Raw genomic sequence first — 25,846 nt, 5'->3', positions numbered from 1 at the left:
TTACTGGGCAAAAACCCTGAGAAAATCACAATTCAATGAGCCTTTTAACTTCTTCCATAGACTGTCTTTTCAGTTTCTTTTCCATCAAGGATGGCATGGACTCCTTCTTGTGGATTTCCCTCACTAAGCCATGAAAGGCATCATAAGTGCAGAATCTGAGTGCTGCAGAGGTCTCAAAAAAACCAGTGTTATGTTCTCGGGACAGACTCAAGCCTTCTTCCATAGAGACCTAAGGGGAAAGTAAACTATATTAAAAAGAGAGAAAGGGAGAGACACTTTAATCAAAAAGTATGTTCTCTACCAGTGTTGTAGGCCTCGGTTACATGTAGGCCTTGGTTACATGTAAAAATGAGAGAATTTTTTTAAAAAAATTTTATTGAAGTATAGTTGGTTTACAATGTTGTGTTAGTTATGTTAGCTTCTACTATACAGCAAAGTGAATCGGTTATATGTATACATATATCCCCTCTTTTCTGGATTTCTTTCCCATTTAGGTCACCTCAGAGCACTGAGTAGGGTTCCCTGTGTTATACATTAGGTCCTCATTAGTTATCTATTTTATACATAGTATCAATAGTGTATATGTCAATCCCAATCTCCCAGTTCATCCCATCTCCTCTTTCCCCCTTGGTATCCATATGTTTGTTCTCTACATCTGTCTCTCTATTTCTACTTTGTAAATAAGATCATCTATACCAATTTTTTTTTTCAGATTCCACGTATATGCGTTAATATACAATATTTGTTTTTCTCTTTCTGACTTACTTCACTGTGTATGACAGTCTCTAGGTCTATCCACATCTTTACAAATGACCCAATTTCGTTCCTTTTTATGGGTGAGAATTGGTTTTTAAGAGAAGACTCCTAGGATTTCTGACTGGTGAAGGACAAATGGGAAATCAGAACCTCTGAAAGGGCAATAGAAGAGAAGTGATTAAAAATGAAACTGGAAACCGCTCTCCAGACTTCAAAAGAAGTAACATAGCACAGTAGTCAAAAACATGGCTTTAGGTTAAAACTACTTGGTTTCAAGGCCTAGCTCTACTACTTTTTAGCCTTGCAAATCTGAGTAAATATCTTAACTTTTTGGTCTCAGTGTTCTCATCTGTAACGTAAGATAATAACACCAGCCCCAGAGGCTCTTTGTTAAGGTTAAATGAGATCACCTATAAAAGATACATTGAAAGTGCTGGGCACATGTTAAAACTCTATAACTATTAGTTATTATTAGTTGTAGTCTTAAGTGGAGCTTGTAACTCTAGACTCTTAACTGGAGCTCAGCTCCAGGTTGTTAGTTGGCTTCTACTTTGTCCCTCCTATCTTCTTATCCTGGGACTCTGGCTGAAAGAGCACATCTTACCTGGAATATGATGTTCCTATGATGGAGAACAGGTAGGCAGAAGGTAGAGATAACTGCACCCACATCCCATGGTCAAAGAAAAATGGAGAAATCTAAAGTCAATGAAGCAGGATGTATACTCAGCTCACAATGAGTGATGGAAATGATGAGGAAAAAAACAAATTGTAAAGAAATAATAGAAGGTACCAAAATCAGTTATATATAAATGCAGTACACTCTCAAATTATAAAAGACAAAGATTATCAGAACAGAGTTTTTAAAAGCACTTGTAATTGAAACATCTTACACGTAAGGATACAGAAATAGTAAAATTTGAACGGAAATTAATACAAAAAGAAAGCTGATACACTGACTTAATATCAGACAAAGTACATAGCATTTAAAAAATTGCTAGAGTTAAAGGGAGTTGTATTATGATGATAAAAAGATTAATCTATCAGGATATTATATTTTGTATGCACTGAAAATGTAGCCTCAGTTTATGGTGAAGAAAAGTTGATAGAACAAAAATTGAAAATTATAGTAAGATATTTTAACACATCTCCTTCAGCAATTGAAAGAATAAGTAGGAAAAACATCAATAAAAATATGGAAAGTTTGAACAAAACAACACAATCAATCTAATATACATATATAAGATGTTGTACCCCACAACTGAAAACGTCACATTTTCTTCAAATGAACCTGGAGCATTTATAGAAATTGACTTCATGCTAAGGTATAAAGCACTTCTCAAAGCATAGCAAAGAATCAAGTTCATAGCATACACCCAAACAAATGAAATTAATCTGGAAATTAATTTTTAGAAAGATAACTAGGAAATCCCCAGATATTTTAGGAAAAAAAAATATTTCTACATGGTCAATATGTCAAAAATATATTACATAAAATTTAGAAAATATTTGTAAATGAACAATAATGAAAATACCACATATCAAGACTGTGGGATATCAAAAACATTGTTTAGAATGATGTTTATAGCATTATATAAATGTTTTAGAAAGGTAGAAACACAAATTTGATGTTACTATTGCAATTGTTTTGGGGCACCATAAAACACGCTCATATAAGATGGTGAACTTAAGCAATAAATGTTGTGTGTTCTGACTTCCCCAACTACTGGCTGTTCCCTCATCTTCTTCCCTTGCCTCAGGCCTCCCTATTCCCTGAGACACAACAAAATATTAAAATTAGGCCGATTAGTAACACTACAATAGCTTCTAAGTGTTGAAGTGAAAGGAAGAGTAACACATCTCTCACTTTAAATCAAAAGCTAAATATGGTAAAGCTTAGTGAGGAAGGCATATTGAAAACAAAAACAGTCCAAAAGCTAGGCCTCTTGTGAGGGTTAACAAAGTTGTGAATGTGAGGGAAAAGTTCTTGAAGGAAATTAAAAGTTCTACTCCAATGAACATACAAATGATAAAAAAAAATGAGACAGCCAAAAGGCTGATATGGAGAAAGTTTTAGGGGTCTGCCTAGAAGATCAAACCAGCCACAACATTCCCTTAAGTCTAATCCTGAGCAAGACTCTAAATCTGTTCAATTATATGAAAGTTGAGAGAGGTGAGGAAGCTGCAGATGAAAAGGTTGAAGCTAGCAGAAGTTGGTTCATGACATTTAAGGAAAGAAGCCATCTCCATAACATCAAAGTTCAAGGTAAGCAGCAAGTGCTGATGTAGAATCTGTAGCAAGTTATCCAGAAGATCTAGCTCAGATAATAAATGTGCCTATACTAAACAATAGATCTTCAATGTAGATGAAACAGCCTTATATCACAAGAGTCTACCATTAGGACTTTCATAGCTAGAGAGAAGTCAGTGTCTGACTTCAAAGGACAGACTGACTCTGTTGTTAGGGGCAAATGCAGCTGGTGACTTGAAGTTGTAGGTAATGCTTTTTTACCATTACAAAAATCTTATGATCCTTAAGAATTATACTAAATTGACTGTGCTTCTCCTCTATAAATGGAACAACAAAGCCTGGATGACAGCACATCTGTTTACAATATGGTTTACTAAATATTTTAAGCCCACTATTGAGACCTACTGCTCAGAAAAAAAGATTTGTTTCAAAATATGACTGCTCATTGACAATGCACCTGGTCACCAAGATCTTTGATGGAGAGGTACAAAGAGGTTAATGTTTCCATGCCTGCTAACATATCCATATGTCCACCCATAGTTCAGGGAGTAATTTTAACTTTCAGGACTTATTATTTAAGAAACACAGTTCATAAGGCTATAGCTTACTGCTATAGATAGTGATTCCTCTGATGAATCTGTACAAGAAAACTGAAAATCTTTTGGAAAAGATTCACCATTCTAGATGCCATTAAGAACATTCATGAGAGAGGAGAAGATGGTGGAAGAGTAAGACTAAGAGATAACCTTCCTCCCCACAGATACATCAGAAATACATCTACACGAGGAACTGCTCCTATAGAACACCCACTGAACGCTGGCAGAAGACCTCAGAATTCCCAAAAGGCAAGAAACTCCCCACGTATCTGAGTAGGGCAAAAGAAAAAAGAAACAACAGAGACAAAAGAATAGGGATGGGACCGGCACCAGTAGGAGGGAGCTGTGAAGGAGGAAAGATTTCCACACACTAGGAAGCCCCTTCACAGGCAGAGACTGTGGGTGGCGGAGGGGGGAAACTTCGGAGCCACAGATGAGAGCTGAGCAACAGGGGTGCAGAATGCAAAGCGGAGAGATTCCCGCACAGAGGAGCGGTGCCCACCAGCACTCACCACAGTCTGAAGGGGTTAGCGCACCACAGCTAGTCGGGAGGGAGTCCGGGAAAAGGTCTGGAGCTGCGGAACGGGCAAGAGACTTTTTTTTGCCTCTTTGTTTCCTGGTGTGCGAGGAGAGGGGATTCAGAGCACCACCTAAACGATCTCCAGAGACGGGCGCGAGGAGCGGCTATCAGCACGGACCCCAGAGACGGGCATGAAACGCTAAGACTGCTGCTGCCACCACCAAGAAGCCTGTGTGCAAGAACAGGTCACTGTCCACACCTCCCCTCCTGGGAGCCTGTGCAGCCTGCCACAGCCAGGGTCCCGTGATCCAAGGGCAACTTCCCCGAGAAAACGCATGGCGCCTCAGTCTGGTGCAACGTCACACTGGCCTCTGCTGCCGCAGGCTCGCCCCGCATCCATACCCCTCCCTCCCCCAAATCTGAGTGAACCAGAGCCCCCAAAGCAGCTGTTCCTTTAACCCTGTCCTGTCTGAGTGAAGAACAGACACCCTCAGGTGACCTACACTCAGAGGCGGGGCCAAATCCAAAGCTGAACCACGGGAGCTGTGATAACAAAGAAGAGAAAGGGAAATTTCTCCCAGCAGCCTCAGAAGCAGCGGATTAAAGCTCCGCATTCAACTTGATGTACCTGCATCTGTGGAATACCTGAATAGACAACGAATCATCCCAAATTGAGGAGGTGGACTTTGGGAGCAAGATATATTATTTTTTCCCCTGTTCCTCTTTTTGTGAATGTGTATGTGTATGCTTCTGTATGAGATTTTGTCTGTATAGATTTGTTTTCACCATTTGTCCTAGGGTTCTGTCAGGCGGTTTCTTTTTTTTTTTACTTTAAAAAAGTTTTTTGCTTAATAACTATTTTTTTATTTTAATAACTTTATCTTATTTTATCTTACTTTATTTCATTTCACTTTATTTTATCCTCTTTCTTTCTTTCTATTTTTTCTCCCTCTTATTCTGAGCCATGCGGATAAAAGGTTCTTGGTGCTCCAGCCAGGCATCAGGGCTGTGCCTCTGAGGTGAGAGAGCCAACTTCAGGACACTGGTCCACAAAAGACCTCCCAGCTCCATGTAATACCAAATGGTGAAAACCTCCAAGAGATCTCCATCTTAACACCAAGACCCAGCTACACTCAGTGACCAGGAAGCTACAATGCTGGACACCCTATGCCAAACAACAAGCAAGAAAGGAACACAGCCCCACCCATTAGCAGAGAGGCTGCCTAAAATCATAATAAGTCCACAGACACGCCAAAATACAACACCACACGTGGACCTGCCTACCAGAAAGACAAGATCCAGCCTCATCTGCCAGAACACAGGCACTAATCCCCTCCACCAGGAAGCCTACACACCCAGTGAACCAACCTTAGCCACTGGGGACAGACACCAAAAACAATGGGAACTACGAACCTGTAGCCTGCGAAAAGGAGACCACAAACACAGTAAGATAGGCAAAATGAGAAGATAGTAAAACACACAGCAGATGAAGGAACAAGGTAAATACACACCAGACTTAACAAATGAAGAGGAAATAGGCAGTCTACCTGAAAAAGAATTCAGAATAATAGTAAAGATGATCCAAAATCTTGAAAATAGAATAGACAAAATACAAGAAACATTTAACAAAGACCTAGAAGAACTAAAGAGTAAACAAGCAACAATGAACAACACAATAAATGAAATTTAAAATACTCTAGAAGGGATTAATAGCAGAATAACTGAGGCAGAAGAAAGGATAAGTGACCTGGAAGATAAAATGGTGGAAATAACTACTGCAGTGCAGGATAAAGAAAAAAGAATGAAAAGAATGGAGGACAGTCTCAGAGATGTCTGGGACAACATTAAATGCACCAACATTTGAATTATAGGGGTCCCAGAAGAAGAAGAGAAAAAGAAAGGGACTGAGAAAATATTTGAAGAGATTATAGTTGAAAACTTCCCTAATATGGGAAAGGAAATAGTTAATCAAGTCCTGGAAGCACAGAGAGTCCCATACAGGATAAATCCAAGGAGAAACACGCCAAGACATATATTATCAAACTATCAGAAATTAAATATAAAGAAAACATACTAAAAGCAGCAAGGGAAAAACAACAAATAACACACAAGGGAATCCCCATAAGGTTAACAGCTGAACTTTCAGCAGAAACTCTGCAAGTCAGAAGGGAGTGGCAGGACATATTTAAAGTGATGAAGGAGAAAAACCTACAACAAAGATTACTCTACCCAGCAAGGATTTCATTCACATTTGATGGAGAAATTAAAACCTTTACAGACACGCAAAAGCTGAGAGAGTTCAGCACCACTAAACCAGCTTTACAACAAATGCTAAAGGAACTTCTCTAGGCAAGAAAAACAAGAGAAGGAAAACACCTACAATAACAAACCCAAAACATTTAAGAAAATGGGAATAGGAACATACATATTGATAATTACCTTAAATGTAAATGGATTAAATGTTCCCACCGAAAGACACAGACTGGCTGAATGGATACAAAAACAAGACCCGTATATATGCTGTCTACAAGAGACCCATTTCAGACCAAGGGACACATACACACTGAAAGTGAGGGGATGGAAAAAGATATTCCATGCAAATGGAAATCAAAAGAAAGCTGGAGTAGCAATTCTCATATCAGACAAAATAGACTTTAAAATAAAGACTATTTCAAGAGAAAAAGGAGAACACTACATAATGATCAAGGGATCGATCCAAGAAGAAGGTATAACGATTGTAAATATTTATGCACCCAACATAGGAGCACCTCAATACATAAGGCAAATACTAACAGCCATAAAAGGGGAAATTGACAGTAACACCATCATAGTAGGGGAGTTTAACACCCTACTTTCACCAATGAACAGATCATCTAAAATGAAAATAAATAAGGAAACAGAAGCTTTAAATGATATATTAAACAAGATGGACTTAATTGATATTTATAGGACATTCCACCCCAAAACAACATAATACACATTTTTCTCAAGTGCTCATGGAACATTCTCCAGGATAGATCATATCTAAGGTCACAAATAAAGTCTTGGTAAATTTAAGAAAATTGAAATCGTATCAAGTATCCTTTCAAACCACTATGCTATGAGACTAGATATCAATTACAGGAAAAGATCTGTAAAAAATACAAACACATGGAGGCTAAACAATGCACTACTTAATAACGAAGTGAACACTGAAGAAATCAAAGGGGAAATCAAAAAGTACCTAGAAACACATGACAATGGAGACAAAACTTCTAAAAACCTATGGAATGTAGCAAAAGCAGTTCTAAGAGGGAAGTTTATAGCAATACAATCCTACCTTAAGAAACAGGAAACATCTCAAATAAACAACCTAACCTTGCACCTAAAGCAATTAGAGAAAGAAGAACAAAAATACCCCAAAGTTAGCCAAAGGAAAGAAATCATAAAGATCAGATCAGAAATAAATGAAAAAGAAAGGAAAGAAATGATAACAAAGATCAATAACACTAAAAGCTGGTTCTTTGAGAAGATAAACAAAATTGATAAACCATTAGCCAGACTCATCAAGAAAAAAAGGGAAAACACTCAAATCAATAGAATTAGAAATGAAAAAGGAGAAGTAACAACTGACACTGCAGAAATACAAAGGATCATGAGAGATTACTACAAGCAACTCTATGCCAATAAAATGGACAACCTGGAAAAAACGGACAAATTCTTAGTGATGCACAACCTGCCAAGACTGAACCAGGAAGAAATAGGAAATATGAACAGACCAATCACAAGCACTGAAATTGAAACTGTGATTGAAAATCTTCCAACAAACAAAAGCCCAGGACCAGATGGCTTCACAGGCGAATTCTATCAAACAGTTAGAGAGGAGATAACACCTATCCTTCTCAAACTCTTCCAAAATATTGCAAAGGGAGGAACACTCCTCAACTGATTCTATGAGGCCACCATCACCCTGATACCAAAACCAGACAAAGATGTCACAAAGAAAGAAAACTAAGTCCAATATCACTGATGAACATAGATGCAAAAATCCTCAACAAAATACTAGCAAACAGAATCCAACAGCACATTAAAAGGATCATACACCATGATCAAGTGGGGTTTATTCCAGGAATGCAAGGATTCTTCAATATATGCAATCAATCAACGGGATACACCATTTTAACAATTTGAAGGAGAAAAAACATATGATCATCTCAATAGATGCAGAGAAAGCTTTTGACAAATTTCAACACCCATTTATGATAAAAGCCCTGCAGAAACTAGGCATAGAGGGAACTTTCCTCAACATAAAAAAGGCCATATATGACAAACCCACAGCCAACATCATCCTCAATGGTGAAAAACTGAAACCATTTCCACTAAGATCAGGAACAACATAAGGTTGCCCACTCTCACCACTATTATTCAACATAGTTCTGGAAGTTTTAGCCACAACAATCAGAGAAGAAAAAGAAATAAAAGGAATCCAAATTGGAAAAGAAGAAGTAAATCTGTCACTGTTTGCAGATGACATGATACTATACATAGAGAATCCTAAAGATGCTACCAGAAAACTTCTAGACCTAATCAATGAATTTGGTAAAGTAGCAGGATACAAAATTAGTGCACAGAAATCTCTTGCATTCCTATACACTAATGATGAGAAATCTGAAAGTGACTTTAAGAAAACACTCCCATATACCATTGCAACAAAAATAATAAAATACCTAGGAATAAACCTACCTAAGGAAACAAAAGACCTGTATGAAGAAAATTATAAGACACTGATGAAAGAAATTAAAGATGACACAAATAGATGGAGAGATATACCCTGTTCTTGGATTGGAAGAATCACCATTGTGAAAATGCCTCTACTACCCAAAGCAATCTACAGATTCAATGCAATCCCTATCAAACTACCACTGGCATTTTTCACAGAACTAGATCAAAAAAAAATTCACAATTTGTATGGAAACACAAAAGTCCCCGAATAGCCAAAGCAATCTTGAGAACGAAAAATGGAGCTGGGGGAATCAGGCTCTGTGACTTCAGACTATACTACAAAGCTACAGTAATCAAGACAGTATGGTACTGGCACAAAAACAGAAATATAGATCAATGGAATAGGATAGAAAGCCCAGTGATAATCCCGTGTACTTATGGTCACCTTATCTTTGATAAAGGAGGCAAGCATATACAGTGGAGAAAAGAGCCTCTTCAATAAGTGGTGCTGGGAAAACTGGACAGGTACATGTAAAAGTATGAAATTAGAACACTCCCTAACACCATACACAAAAATAAACTCAAAGTGGAATAAGAACTAAATGTAAGGCCAGACACTATCAAACTCTTAGAGGAAAACATAGGCAGAACATTCTATGACATAAATCACAGCAAGATCCTTTTTAACCCACCTGCTAGAGAAATGGAAATAAAAACAAAAATAAACAAATGGGACCTAATGAAACTTCAAAGCTTTTGCACAGCAAAGGAAAGTACAGACAAGATGAAAAGGCAACCCTTCAGAATGGAAGAAAATATTTGCAAATGAATCAACGGACAAAGGATTAATCTCCAAAATATATAAACAGCTCATGCAGCTCAATATTAAACAAACAAACAACCCAATCCAAAAATGGGCAGAAGACCTAAATAGACATTTCTCCAAAGAACATATACAGATTGCCAGCAAACACATGAAAGAATGCTCAACATTATTAATCATTAGAGAAATGCAAATCAAAACTACAGTGAGGTATCACCTCACACCAGTCAGAATGGCCATCATCAAAAAATCTACAAACAATACATGCTGGAGAGGGTGTGGAGAAAAGGGAACACTCTTGCACTGTTGGTGGGAATGTAAATTGATACAGCCACTATGGAGAACAGTATGGAGGTTCCTTAAAATACTACAAATAGAATTACCATACGACCCAGCAATCCCACTACTGGGTATATACCCTGAGAAAACCATAATTCAAAAAGAGTCATGTACCACAATGTTCATTGCAGCTCTATTTACCATAGCCAGGACATGGAAGCAACTTAAGTGTCCATCCACAGATGAATGGATAAAGAAGATGTGGCACATATATACAATGGAATATTACTCAGCCATAAAGAGAAACGAAATTGAGTTATTTGTAGTGAGGTGGATAGACCTAGAGTCTGTCATACAGAGTGAAGTAAGTCAGAAAGAGAGAAACAAATACAGTATGCTAACACATATATATGGAATCTAAGGGAAAAAAAAAAAAAGGTAATGAAGAACCTAGGGGTAAGACAGGAATAAAGACACAGACCTACTAGAGAATGGACTTGAAGATATGGGGAGGGAGAAGGGTAAGCTGTGACAAAGTGAGAGAGTGGCATGGACATATATACACTACCAAACGTAAAATAGATAGCTAGTGGGAAGCAGCTGCATAACACAGGGAGATCAGCTCGGTGGTTTGTGACCACCTAGAGTGGTGGGATAGGGAGGGTGGGAGGGAGGGAGATGCAAGAGGGAAGAGATATGGGAACATATGTATATGTATAACTGATTCACTTTGTTATAAAGCAGAAACTAACACACCATTGTAAAGCAATTATACTCCAATAAAGATGTCAAAAAAAAAAAACAAAAAACGAAACAATAAAGTACTTCAAATTAAGGTATGCAGTTTTTTTCTGACATAATGCTATTTCACACTTAATAGACTACAGTATAGTGTTAACATAAATTTTATATGCATTAGAAAACCAAAAAGTTTGTGTGACTCACTTTTTTTGTATTTGCTTTTTTGTAGTGGTCTGGAACTAAACCCTCAGTGTCTCTGAGGTATGCCTGTATGGTAATTTTTCCAGAGCTAAATGTTTTAACATCCACAGTAAATTGGTTATGTAAGTCTCTAAATAGACTCAGATCACATCAGATTATATTTTTTTTCACAAAATGTATTGATTCTTGTCAGATTTTGCAAGTAACTACATCAAGAAAAGCTTTATCTTTCATATTATTTACATTTCTGAAATCAGATAACAGATTGTGGACCTGTGTTTTTAGTGAGAAGTTTCAGCATCATAAAAATTGAAAATTATCCCAAATTAATATATAATTTCAATACAAATACATTCAAGTCCTCAAATCTTTTGAATCATAGAATGTCATACAGAGATACTAAAATTAATAGGGAAGAATAAAGGTAAAAATAAAAAACAAATATTTGAATTCTAGTAAGAAGGAGATAAGGAGGAAAGGAACAATAACGATGATGTTGAACTCACTCTTTTAAGGCTCTCTGTAAACCTGTAGCAGTTTAAGCAATGGGGTATTAGTTAAGGGCTAGAGAGACCAATAAAATTCAATAAAGAACAAAGGAATATGGTCAAAATATATATGGGAGTTTGATATATTATTGGGGTTGCATTCCAAACCAGTGGGGAAATGAAAGTGCATTCAATGGTACACTGACATTGAGTTATCATTTTAGATTATTTTTGATGTATTATTTCAAAGAGATTTTTGCACCAACACAGGAAGGTGATTTTTCTTTGGGGAGAATAGAAGTAGAATGGGATTGGAGCTAAGTTTTTCATGAAATACACAATTCTTTTACACATATGAAAAATCTCACTATACAAATACGCATATATATTAGCTAAGTGTTTCCAAATTATAAAAATGTAGCAACACAAATAAACCATTGGAAACATCAAAATTCAGTCCAATATTATAATCAAGCTTAACCTAAAATAAAATTGGAAAACCGATTCTATGCAAAGATTGTTATTGAAATATTATACAGCAAAACAGCACCTTAATAGATGACATAACTGCATATTTTATTATTTGTAGCAGGTTGAAGAACATATATTTAACTCCATGACTACGCATTACTTTGGGAGGTAACTTAGGAATCATGAACCCTCTATTTCAAAGTATAAAATGTAGTTGCATATACCCTTAGGTTCATTATCAGAATATTAATTCCATGTTATTAAAATGAATAACTCAGTAAATTTTACACTCATTATAATAAAGTCTAAATGGAATTTAAATTTAGTAAAATATTTGATCTCTTCTTTAAAAAAATTCTTACTAGATCAGTGACCTAAAGCTTTCTATTTTTAGAACAAATATTAAGATGAAAGCATATTTTAAAAATAAATTTCCACATTTCAATAAATTCCATCTCATATGTTTATTGACAAATCATGTATTTGTCATTTCTACCTTCGAAATTGAAATTTATATACTATAACTTCAATGGAAAAACTTGAGTCCAAACATGTAAGAAAAAGTAAGTGTAAGTAACATTAATTTTTACAGATTTCTGGGCTTTTTACTTAGTAATTATGAGTCAGTTTGAAGGCCATAAATATTGCAATAGTATCACTGAGAGTAATTTTTTTTTTTTTTTTTTGTCCACTAGTGGTGTCTGACTGATTCAGCAATTACAGCTTCTGTATCAGAGCTCAAAATCCGGATGATTAACATATTTTTCTAAGATGTTATATCTTGTCTCTATAAATTTCAAGTAAAATTACATATTTTTAAATTACAAATATTCATCCACATGCTATAGTAACTGCTAAGAAAGAAGCATAGTGTTATAAGGGAATTAATTTTTTTTTTAAATTTACCAAGTGAGGAGTTTCAGGTCCAGAAAGCTTAAACACATATCTAATTAACGTAAAACAACCATCAAGTTCTACTCTATTCCATCAAGTATTATTTCCAGTCCTTCTTACTATTTCCAATGGGGTTCTTTCCAGTTCCCTTTGCTAGTACAATATTTCATATATAGTATATATGTGGAATAATTAATTATACTGATGTGAGGTGTTACAACTTAAGATGATTCTTAAATGGTAAAAAATTGGCATAGAATATTTTACATTACATTTACATAAAGGGAAAAATTTAAATAAGTGCAGAAAAATAAGAAAAAATAAAATATTGTAGAAAGATTATTTGGGAGGGAGGAACAATTGGTGCAGATATCATTATAACACCATACCCCTCCATTAAAAAGAAAAGGCATTTGTGATTAAACATACCACCTGGAGGCCTTAGAAAGCATTGGAAGAAAAAAAGGAATAAAGAAAAATGTTTCATACAAGTAATAAAAATTACAGTAACCCAGGGAAACCACCTTTTTAATATATGTGACATTTTCCACCAAGGAAGATCACCATATAATATGCCAGGTACTCCCTGAAATGCCATTTCCCATCTGCCAGAGGAGGCATTTGAATACAGCAACAGCTGCATAGGGGGTTGATGAGACTACTGGGGCCCAATGGCTAGCAGGGCCTGTTCTAGTCCAGGCCTAGCTGCTAGTGAGAAGTGACAAGCATACTGGGCAATTAGAATTCCAATCCCAACAATCTGCTGACTTCAGGAGCTTCATTGTTCTTCACATCTTTTTTATCTTATACCCGAGCTGGGTAAAAATAAATTAAATTAAATTATTGTAAGGTATTCATGGTAATAGTGGTGTTCTGCAAGCTATATAATTCTTAATATCACAAAAGGAAGGTCTGATAATGCTCTGCTATAATTGCTAAACTTGAATGATGAAAGATTGGCAGAAAGATGGTTCTGACTCCTCCAGGAGAAGCTTCACAAGAAAAAATACCTTCATGAAAAAAAAAAATATATACCTTCATGGTTAAGACTACTGGGCACTGTTAAAATATTTAGTGTACAGAACAAACTCTTTGGGATTTGTTTTAAATTTTTAAAATATCTCCCTGTCTGTGTTTCACTTCATTCTTATCCATGGAACTATTAATTTTTATTATATAGCCTACATCATCACAGTAACAGGAATCATAGTTTCCTTAGAAGTTTGGGACCAGCATGTTATTTGAAGGAAAAGCTATCTAAACTTAGATTGTTTAGTTTTCATTTTGTTTAGTTGTATAATAGTATTGATCATTTTTAACAGTATGAACAGCCATGCCAGTTTCCTTGAACAGCTCCAGTGAAAGTGCTTTTGATTGATTAAACCTGATTTATTTATTTAATCTGTGAGTCATTTGTTTTTTAAAAGTCACCTTCCATTTGAAGATAAGTGCATATTTCCATTACTCTGGGAGATTGATATAAAAAGATATTGCTGCAATTTATGTCAGAGAGTGTTCTGCCTATGTTTTCCTCTAAGAATTTTACAGTGTCTGGCCTTACATTTAGGTCTTTAATCCATTTTGAGTTTATTTTTGTGTATGGTGTTAAGGAGTGTTCTAATTTCATTCTTTTTTATGTAGCTATCCAGTTTTCCCAGCACCACTTACTGAAGAGACTATCTTTTTTCCATTGTATATCCTTGCCTCCTTTATCAAAGATAAGGTGACCATATGGGCGTGGATTTATCTCTGGGCTTTCTATCCTGTTCCATTGATCTGTATTTCTGTTTTTGTGCCAGTACCATGTTGTTTCGATGACAGTAGCTTTGTAGTATAGTCTGAAGTCAGACAGCCTGATTACTCCAGCTCCATTTTTCTTTCTCAAGATTGCTTTTGTTATTTGGGGTCTTTTGTGTCTCCATGCAAATTTTAAGATGTTTTTGTTCTAGTTCTGTGAAAAATGCCATTGGTAATTTGACAGGGATTGCACTGAATCTAGAGATTGCTTTGGGTAGTATCATCATTTTCACAATATTGATCCTTCCAATCCTAGAACATGGTATATCTTTCCATCTGTTTGTGTCATCTTCAATTTCTTTCATCAGTGACTTATAATCTTCGGAGTACAGGTCTTTTGTCTCCTTAGGTAGGTTTATTCCTAGGTATTTTATTCTTTTTGTTGCAATGGTAAATGAGATTGTTTCCTTAATTTATATTCTGATCTTTCATTGTTAGTATATACAAATGCAACAGATTTCTGTGTATTAATTTTGTAACCTGCAACTTTACCAAAGTATTTAGCTCTAATAATTTTCTAACAGTTTTCTAATAATTAGAATAATAATAATAATTTTCTGGTAGCATCTTTAGGGTTTTCTATGTATAGTATCATGTCATTTGCAAACAGTGACAGTTTTACTTCTTCTTTTCCAATTGGGATTCCTTTTATATTTTTTTTCTTCTCTGATTGACATGGCTAGGACTTCCAAAACTATGTTGAATAAAATTGGTAAAAGTGGATATCCTGGTCTTGTTCCTGATCTAAGAGTTTGTTTGGGTTTTTTTTTTTTCAGCTTTTATCATTGAGTATAATGTTAGCTGTAGGTTTGTCATATATAGCCTTTATTATGTTGAGGTATGTTCCCTCTATGCCTACTTTCTGGAGAGTTTTTATCATAAATGGGTGTTGAATTTTGTCAAAAGCTGTTTCTGCATCTATTGAAATGATTATATGGTTTTTGTTCTTCACTTTGTTGATATGGTATATCACACTGATTGATTTGTGGGTATTGAAAAATCCTTGCATCACTTGGATAAATCCCTCTTGATCATGGTGTATGATCCTTTTAATGTATTGTTGGATTTGGATTGCTAGTATTTTGTTGAAGATTTTTACATCTATGCTCATCAGTGATATTGGCCTGTAATTTTCTTTTTTTTTAATTCAAACAGAAAGTCACAAAAATTATAATCATCCTCATCAGTTCACTCAGTCCCATGTAATTAATTTTTTTTTCATCTTGATCTTTTGTTAGCACTTTTATGAGCTCATCAGTTTTTCATTAGAGTTCTGAAAATGCTTATTCATTCAGTTCAGCAGTACAGTCAGTTACCAGAAACCTGTACTTGTCAGAGTCTTTTCCATGAATTCCTTGAAGATGAAACCCTTTTATAGGAACATATTTGCAAAAGCATCAGAGTACACCAGAACTGTCTGTAAATGACAAAAGACTTAAAAATGACAACAGTTAAAGATTTGATGAAAGTTCATAATAATATAATTGACAAGGAAATTTAGTTATTTCTGAGATATACATTTTAAAGTAATAACTAGAATTATGACTTATAACATTATACCAGAACATATAAGATTTTTAGAAATTTCATGTAATGTCTGAAACATTTATATTAACATATTTTCATACAAATAACACAATGAAAGTTTAGTATTAGTTGTTTTGTTTGTTTGTTTTTTTATACTGCAGGTTCTTATTAGTCATCAATTTTATACACATCAGTGTATACATCTCAAACCCAATCGCCCAATACAGCACACAACCATCCCCACCCCCAACAGATTTCCCCCCTTGGTGTCCATATGTCTGTTCTCTACATTTGTGTCTCAACTTCTGCCCTGCAAACCAGCTCATCTGTACCATTTTTTCTAGGTTCCACATACATGCATTAATATACGATATTTGTTTTTCTCTTTCTGACTTACTTCACTCTGTATGACAGTCACTAGATCCATCCACGTCTCAAAAAATGACTCAAATTTGTTCATTTTTATGGCTGAGTAATATTCCATTGTATATATGTACCACTTCTTCTTTAACCATTCGTCTCTCAATGGGAATTTGGTTGCTTCCGTGACCTGGCTATTGTAAACAGTGCTGAAATGAACATTGGGGTGCATGTGTCTTTTGAAATTATGGTTTTCTCTGGGTACACGCCCAGTAGTGGGATTGCTGGATCATATGGTAAATCTATTTTTAGTTTTTTAAGGAACCTCCATACTGTTCTCCATAGTGGCTGTATCAATTTACATTCCCACCAACAGTGCAAGAGGGCTGCCTTTTCTCCACACCCTCTCCAGCATTTGTTGTTTGTAGATTTTCTGATGATGCCCATTCTAACTGGTCTGAGGTGATACCTCATTGTAGTTTTGATTTGCATTTCTCAAATAAGTAGTGAAGTTGAGCATCTTTTCATGTGCTTCTTGGCCATCTGTCTGTCTTCTTTGGATAAATGTCTCTTTAGGTCTTCTGCCCATTTTTGGATTGGGGTGTTTGTTTTTTAATATTGAGCTGCATGAGCTGTTTATATATTTTGGAGATTAATCCTTTCTCCGTTGATTCGTTTGCAAATATTTTCTTCCATTCTGAGGGTTGTCTTTTCGTCTTGTTTATGGTTTCCTTTGCTGTGCAAAAGCTTTGAAGTTTCATTAGTTCCCAGTTGTTTATTTTTGTTTTTATTTCCATTACTCTAGGAGGTGGATCAAAAAAGATCTTGCTGTGATTTATGTCAGTGTTCTTCCTATGTTTTCCTCTAAGAGTTTTTTTATAGTGTCTTGTCTTACATTTAGGTCTCGAATCCATTTTGAGTTTATTTTTGTATATGGTGTTAAGGAGTGTTCTAATTTCATTCTTTTACATGTAGCTGTCCAGTTTTCCCAGCACCACTTATTGAAGAGACTGTCTTTTCTCCAGTGTATATCTTTGCCTCCTTTGTCATAGATTAGTTGACCATGGGTGTGTGGGTTTATCTCTGGGTTTTCTATCTTGTTCCATTGATCTATGTTTCTGTTTTTGTGCCAGTACCATATTGTCTTGATTACTGTAGCTTTGTAGCACAGTCTGAAGTCAGGGAGTCTGATTCCTTCAGCTCCGTTTTTTTCCCTCAAGACTGCTTTGGCTATTCGGGGTCTTTTCTGTCTCCATACAACTTTTAAGATGATTTGTTCTAGTTCCGTAAAAAATGCCATTGGTAATTTGATAGGAATTGCACTATCTGTAGATTGCTTTGGGTAGTATAGTCATTTTCACAATATTGACTTTTCCAATCCAAGAACATGGTATATCACTCCATCTGTTGGTATCATCTTTAATTTCTTTCATCAGTGTCTTATAGCTTTCTGCATAAAAGTCTTTTGTCTCCCTAGGTAGGTTTATTCCTAGATATTCTATTCTTTTTGTCGCAATGGTAAATGGAAGTGTTTCCATAATTTCTCTTTCAGATTTTTCATCATTGGTGTATAGGAATGCAAGAGATTTCTGTGCATTAATTTTGTATCCTGCAACTTTACAAACTCATTGATTAGCTCTAGTAGTTTTCTGGTGGCAGTATTAGGATTCTCTATGTATAGTATCATGTCATCTGCAAACAGTGACACTTTTACTTCTTCTTTTCCAAATTGTATTCCTTTTATTTCTTTTTCTTCTTGATTGCCATGACTAGGACTTCCAAAATTATGTTGAATAATAGTGGTGAGAGTGGACATCCTTGTCTCATTCCTGATCTTAGAGGAAATGCTTCCAGTTTTTCACCATTGAGAATGATGTTTGCTGTGGGTTTTGTCATATATGGCCTTTATTATGTTGAGGTAGGCTCCCTCTATGCCCACTTTCTGGAGAGTTTTTATCATAAATCGGTGTTGAATTTTGTCAAAAGCTTTTTCTGCATCCATTGAGATGATCATATGGTTTTTATTCTTCAATTTGTTAATATGGTGTATCACATTGATTGATTTGTGTATATTGAAGAATCCTTGCATCTGTGAGATAAAATCCCACTTGATTGTGGTGTATGATCCGTTTAATGTGTTGTTGGTTTCTGTTTGCTAGTATTTTGTTGAGGATTTTTGCATCTATGTTCATCAGTGATATTGGTATGTAATTTTCTTTTTTGGTAGTAACTTTGTCTGGCTTTGGTATCAGGGTGATGGTGGCCTCATAGAATGAGTTTGGGAGTGTTCCTTCCTCTGCAATTTTTTGGAAGAGTTTGAGAAGGATGGGTGTTAGCTCTTCTCTAAATGTTTGATAGAATTCACCTGTGAAGCCATCTGGTCCTGGACTTTTGTTTGTTGGAAGAGTTTTAATCAAAGTTTCAATTTCATTCCTTGTGATTGGTCTTTTCATATATTCTGTTTCTTCCTGGTTCAGTCTTGGAAGGTTGTACCTTTCTAAGAATTTGTTCATTTCTTCATGTTGTCCATTTTATTGGCATAGAGTTGCTTGTAGTAGTCTCTTAGGATGCTTTGTATTTCTGCAGTGTCTGTTGTAACTTCTTTTTCATTTCTAATTTTATTGATTTGAGCCCTCTCCCTCTTTTTCTTGATGAGTCTGGCTAATGGCTTATCAATTTTGTTTATCTTCTCAAAGAACCAGCTTTTAGTTTTATTGATCTTTGCTATTGTTTTCTTTGTTTCTGTTTCATTTATTTCTGATCTGATCTTTATGGTTTCTTTCCTTCTGCTAACTTTGGGTTTTGTTTGTTCTTCTTTCTCTAGTTCCTTTAGGTGTAAGGTTAGATTGTTTACTTGTGATTTTTCTTGTTTCTTTAGGTAGGCTTGTATAGGTATAAACTTCCCTCTTAGAACTGCTTTTGCTGCAGCCCATGGGTTTTAGATCATCGTGTTTTCATTGTCATTTGTCTCTAGGTATTTTTTGATTTCCTCTTTGATTTCTTCAGGGATCTCTTGGTTATTTAGTAACATATTGATTAATCTGCATGTGTTTGTGTTTTTTTCGTGTTTTTCCCTGTAATTGATTTCTAATCTCATAGCATTGTGGTCAGAAAAGATGCTTGATATGATTTCAATTTTCTTAAATTTACTGCGGCTTGATTTGTGACCCAAGATGTGATATATCCTGGAGAATGTTCCGTGCACACTTGAGAAGAATGTGTAATCTGCTGTTTTTGGATGGAATGTCCTATAAATATCAATTAAATCTATCTGGTCTATTGTGTCATTTAAAGCTTCTGTTTCCTTATTTATTTTCATTTTGGAGGATCTGTCCATTGGTGTAAGTGAGGTGTTAAATTCCCCCACTATTATTGTGTTACTGTTGATTTCCTCCTTTATAGCTGTTAGCAGTTGCCTTAAATATTGAGGTGCTCCTATGTTGGGTGCATATATATTTATAATTGTTATATCTTCTTTTTGGATTGATCCCTTGATCAGTATGACTTGTCCTTCCTTGTCTCTTGTAACATTCTTTATTTTAAAGTCTATTTTATCTGATATGAGTATAACTACTCCAGCTTTCTTTTGATTTCCATTTGCATGGAATATATTTTTCCATCCCCTCACTTTCAGTCTGTATGTGTCCCTAGGTCTGAAGTGGGTCTCTTGTAGACAGCATATATATGGGTCTTGTTTTTGTATCCATTCAGCAAGCCTGTGTCTTTTGGTTGGAGCATTTAATCCATTCACGTTTAAGGTAATTACCGATATGTATGTTCTTATGACCATTTTCTTAATTGTTTTGGGTTTGTTTTTGCAGATCCATTTCTTCTCTTGTGTTTCCCACTTAGAGTAGTTCCTTTAGCATTTGTTGTAGAGCTGGTTTGGTGGTGCTGAATTCTCTTAGCTTTTGCTTGTCTCTAAAGCTTTTGATTTCTCCATCAAATCTGAATGAGATCCTTGCTGGGTAGAGTAATCTTGGGTGTAGGTTCTTCCGTTCCATCACTTTAAGTATATCATGCCACACTCCCTTCTGGCTTGTAGATTTTATGCTGAGAAATCAGCTGTTAACCTTATGGGAGTTCCCTTGTAGGTTATTTGTCATCTTTCTCTTGTTGCTTTCAATAATTTTTCTGTGTCTTTCATTTTAGCCAATTTCATTACTATGTGTCTCGGCATGTTTCTCCTTGGGTTTATCCTGTATGGGACTTGCTGCACTTCCTGGACTTGGGTGGCTATTTCCTTTCCCATGTTAGGGGTTTTCAACTATAATCTCTTCAAATATTTTCTCTGGTCCTTTCTCTCTCTCTTCTCCTTCTGGGACCCCTATAATGCAAATGTTGTTGCATTTAATGTTGTCCCAGAGGTCTCTTAGGCTGTCTTCATTTCTTTTCATTTCTTTTTCTTTTTTCTGCTCTGCAGCAGTGAATTCCACCATTCTGTCTTCCAGGTAACTTATCCATTCTTCTGTTTCAGTTATTCTGCTATTGATTCCTTCTAGTGTAGTTTTCATTTCAGTTATTGTATTGTTTATCTCTGTTTGCTTGTTCTTTAATTCTTCTAGGTGTTTGTTAAACATTTCTTGCATCTTCTCTATGTTTGCCTCCATTCTTATTCCGAGGTCCTGGATCATCTTCACTATCATTATTCTGAATTGTTTTTCTTGAAGGTTGCCTATCTCCACTTCATTTAGTTGTTTTTCTGGGGTTTTATCTTGTTCCTTCATCTGGTACATAGCCCTCTGCCTTTTCATCTTGTCTACCTTTCTGTGAATGTGGTTTTTGTTCCACAGGCTGCAGGATTGTAGTTCTTCTTGCTTCTGCTGTCTGCCCTCTGGTGGTTGAAGCTATCTAAGAGGTTTGATGGGAGGCTCTGGTGGTGGGTAGAGCTGACTGTTGCTGTGGTGGTCAGAGCTCAGTAAAACTTTAATCCACTTGACTGTTGATGGGTGGGGCTGGGTTCCCTCCCTTTTAGTTGTTTTGCCTGAGGCAACCCAACACTGGAGCCTACCTGGGCTTTTTGGTGGGGCTAATGACAGACTCTGGGAGGGCTCATGACAAGGAGTACTTCCCAGAACTTCTGCTGCCCGTGTCCTTGTCCGCAGTGTGAAACAGTGCCACCCCCTGCCTCTGCAGGAGACCTTCCAACACTAGCAGGTAGGTCTGGTTCAGTATCCCCCGGGGTCACTTCTCCTTCCCCTGGGTCCCAATGTACACACTATTTTGTGTGCACCCTCCAAGAGTGGGGTCTCTGTTTCCCCCAGTCCTGTTGAAGTCCTGCAGTCAATTCCCACTAGGCTGCAAAGTCTGATTCTCTATGAATTCCTCCTCCTGTTGCTGGACCCCCAGGTTGGGAAGCCTGACTTGGGGCTTGGAACCTTCACTCCAGTGGGTGGACTTCTGTGGTATAAGTGTTCGCCAGTCTGTGAGTCACCCACCCACCAGTTATGTGATTTGATTTTACTCTGATTGTGCCCCTCCTACCATTTCATTGTGGCTTCTCCTTTGTCTTTGAATATTGGGTATCTTTTTTGGTGAGTTCCAGTGTCTTCCTGTCGATGATTGTCCAGCAGCTAGTTGCAATTCTGGTGTTCTCGCAAGAGGGAGTGAGAGCAAGTCCTTCTACTCCGCCATCTTGGTTCCTACCCAATTTTCTTTTTTTTAATGGTATCTTTATCTGGTTTTGGTATCAGGGTGATGGTGGCCTCATGGATTGAGTTAGGGAGTTTTCCTTCCTCTACAATGTTTTGGAACAGTTTCAGAAGTATAAGTGTTAACTCTTTTCTAAATGTTTGATAGAATTTACCTGTGAATCCGTCTGGTCCTAGACTTTTGTTTGTTGTGAGATTTTAATCACAGTTTCAATTTCAGTGCTTGTGATTGGTCTGTTTATATTTTCTATTTCTTCCTGGTTCAGTCTTGGGAGAGTGTACTTTTCTAAGAATTTGTCCATTTCTTCCAGGTTGTCCATCTTATTGGAATGCAGTTGCTTGTAGTAGTCTCTTAAGGTCCTTTGTATTTCTGTATTTCTGTGGTGTCAGTTGTAACTTCTACTTTTTCATTTCTGATTTTATTGATTTGAGTCCTCTCCCTTTTTTTCTTGATGAGTCTTGCTAAAGATTTATCAATTTTGTTTATCTTTTCAAAAACCAGCTTTTAGTTTAACTGACCTTTGCTATTGTTTCCTTCATCTCTATTTTATTTATTTCTGCTCTGATTTTTATGATTTCTTTCCTTGTACTAACTTTAGGTTTTGTTTGTTCTTCTTTCTCTAGTTGGTTTAGGTGAAATGTTAGGTTGTTTATTTTGGAAACTAATTAAATTCAAAAGCTTTTACACAGCAAAGGAAACCATAAACAAAACAAAAAGGCAACCCACAGAATGGGAGAAAATATTTGCAAATGATGTGACTGACAAGGGATTAATCTCCAAAATTTACAAACAGCTTATGGGGCTTAATATCATCAAAATAAACAACCCAATCAAAAAAATGGGCAGAAGACCTAAATAGACATTTCTCCAAAGAAGACATACAGATGGCCAAGAGCCACATGAAAAGCTGCTCGACATCACTAATTATTAGAGAAATGCAAATCAAAACTACAATGAGATAACACCTCACACCTATCAGAATGGTCATCATCAAAAAATCCACAAAGGATAAACGCTTGAGAGGGTGTGTAGAAAAGGGAACCCTCCTCCACTGTTCGTGGGAATGTAAATTGGTACAGCCACTATGGAGTACAGTGGGGAGGTTCTTAGAAAACTAAAAATAGAACTACCATATGATACTGCAATCCCACTCCTGGGCATATATCCAGACAAAAACATAGTCCGAAAGGATACTTGCACCTCAATATTCATTGCAACACTGTTTACAATAGCCAACAAATTGAAACATCCTAAAGGTCCATTGTCAGAGGAATGGACAAAGAATTTGTGATTGATGTATATATATGAAGGAATATTACTCAGCCATTAAAACGAATTAAATAATACAATTTGCAGAAATATGGTTGGACCTAGAGATTGTCATACGGAGTGAAGTAAGTCAGACTGTGAAATATCAGAAACAATATAGTATGATATCACTTATATGCAGAATCTTAAAAAAAATGATAGAAATAAACTTATTTACAGAACAGAAACAGACTCACAGACTTAGAGAACAAACTTATTGTTACCGGGGGGAAGGGGTGGGTGGGGAGGGATAGTTAGGGAGTTTGGGATTGACATGTACACACTGCTATATTTAAAATCAATAGGCAACAAGTACCTACTGTATAGCACAGGGAACTCAATATTATGTAACAACCTAAATGGGAAAAGAATTAGAAAAAGAAAAAAAAAACAACTATATTTTACCTTAGATTTTACTAAATGCCTAAACTCTTGAGCACAAACATATTCTCCACATTCCAAAGCAAACAAACAAAACCCCAGTAACACTAATTTAGGAAAACTGACTTTTGCATTAACATGTCATAGTAGCCAAAACCTTAAGAAACTTTGAAAACAAATGTCCCTAGGTTGTGAGTATGAAGTGTGTTCTTCTGCCTTTGCTAACATTTGCAGTTCACGTAACTATCACAGAAGTCATTTGTGTTTATTGTGGAAAGAAAACACAAATATGCAAAAGGGGGAAAATAAAAATCATCCAAATACCGCCCCATCCCCACAAAAAATAACAGATAAGTGCATAGATACAGCCACTATGGAGAACAGTACGGAGGTTCCTTAAAAAACTAAAAATAGAACTACCATATGACCCAGTAATCCCACTACTGGGCATATACCCTGAGAAAACCATAATTCAAAAAGAGTCATGTACCACAATGTTCACTGTAGCTATATTTACAGTAGCCAGGACATGGAAGCAACCTAAGTGTCCACTGATAGATGAATGGATAAAGAAGATGTGACTGAAAGTGAGGGGATGGAAAAAGATATTCCATGCAAATGGAAATCAAAAGAAAGCTGGAGTAGCAATTCTCATATCAGACAAAATAGACTTTAAAATAAAGACTATTACAAGAGACAAAGAAGGACACTATATAATGATCAAGGGATCGATCCAAGAGGAAGGTATAACAATTGTAAATATTTATGCACCCAACATAGGAGCACCTCAATACATAAGGCAAATACTAACAGCCATAAAAGGGGAAATTGACAGCAACACAATCATAGTAGGGGACTTTAACACCCCACTTTCACCAATGGACAGATCATCCAAAATGAAAATAAATAAGGAAACACAAGCTTTAAATGATACATTAAACAATATGGACTTAATTGATATTTATAGGACATTCCACCCAAAAACAACAGAATACACATTTTTCTCAAGTGCTCATGGAACATTCTCCAGGATAGATCATATCTTGGGTCACAAATCAAGCCTTGGTAAATTTAAGAAAATTGAAATCGTATCAAGTATCTTTTCCGACCACAATGCTATGAGGCTAGATATCAATTACAGGAAAAGATCTGTAAAAAATACAAACACATGGAGGCTACACAATACATTACTTAATAACAAAGTGATTACTGAAGAAATCAAAGGGGAAATCAAAAAATACCTAGAAACAAATGACAATGGAGACACGACGACCCAAAACCTATGGGACACAGCAAAAGCAGTGCTAAGAGGGAAGTTTATAGCAATACAAGCCTACCTCAAGAAACAGGAAACATCTCGAATAAACAACCTAACCTTGCACCTAAAGCAATTAGAGAAAGAAGAACAAAAAAACCCAAAAGCCAGCAGAAGGAAAGAAATTATAAAGATCAGGTCAGAAATAAATGAAAAAGAAATGAAGGAAACAATAGTAAAAATCAATGAAACTAAAAGCTGGTTCTTTGAGAAGATAAACAAAATTGATAAACCATTAGCCAGACTCATCAAGAGAAAAAGGGAGAAGACTCAGATCAATAGAATTAGAAATGAAAAAGGAGAAGTAACCACTGACACTGCAGAAATACAAACGATCATGAGAGATTACTACAAGCAACTATATGCCAATAAAATGGACAACCTGGAAGAAATAGACAGATTCTTAGAAATGCACAAACTGCCGAGACTGAACCAGGAAGAAATAGAAAATATGAACAGACCAATCACAAGCACTGAAATTGAAACTGTGATTAAAAACCTTCCAACAAACAAAAGCCCAGGACCAGATGGCTTCACAGGCGAATTCTATCAAACATTTAGAGAAGAGCTAACACCTATCCTTCTCAAACTCTTCCAAAATATTGCAGAGGGAGGAACACTCCCAAACTCATTCTACGAGGCCACCATCACCCTGATACCAAAACCAGACAAAGATGTCACAAAGAAAGAAAACTACAGGCCAATATCACTGATGAACATAGATGCAAAAATCCTCAACAAAATACTAGCAAACAGAATCCAACAGCACATTAAAAGGATCATACACC

The 25,846-nt window shown here is 36.1% G+C and overlaps 1 protein-coding gene across 1 annotated transcript in view; it reads right to left on the bottom strand.

The window, feature by feature from the left end:
• Positions 1-25,846, bottom strand: part of RIT2 (Ras like without CAAX 2) — a 542,835-nt gene continuing 516,989 nt past the window's right edge. Inside the window, 2 exon segments of the mRNA XM_057526195.1 lie at positions 1-70; positions 72-229. Coding sequence (XP_057382178.1) covers positions 1-70; positions 72-229 — 228 coding nt within the window.

This window comes from Balaenoptera acutorostrata, chromosome 13 (genome assembly GCF_949987535.1).
Source record: "Balaenoptera acutorostrata chromosome 13, mBalAcu1.1, whole genome shotgun sequence".
Classification (NCBI taxonomy): Eukaryota; Metazoa; Chordata; class Mammalia; order Artiodactyla; family Balaenopteridae; genus Balaenoptera; species Balaenoptera acutorostrata.
This window is presented reverse-complemented; position numbering and strand designations above follow the sequence as displayed.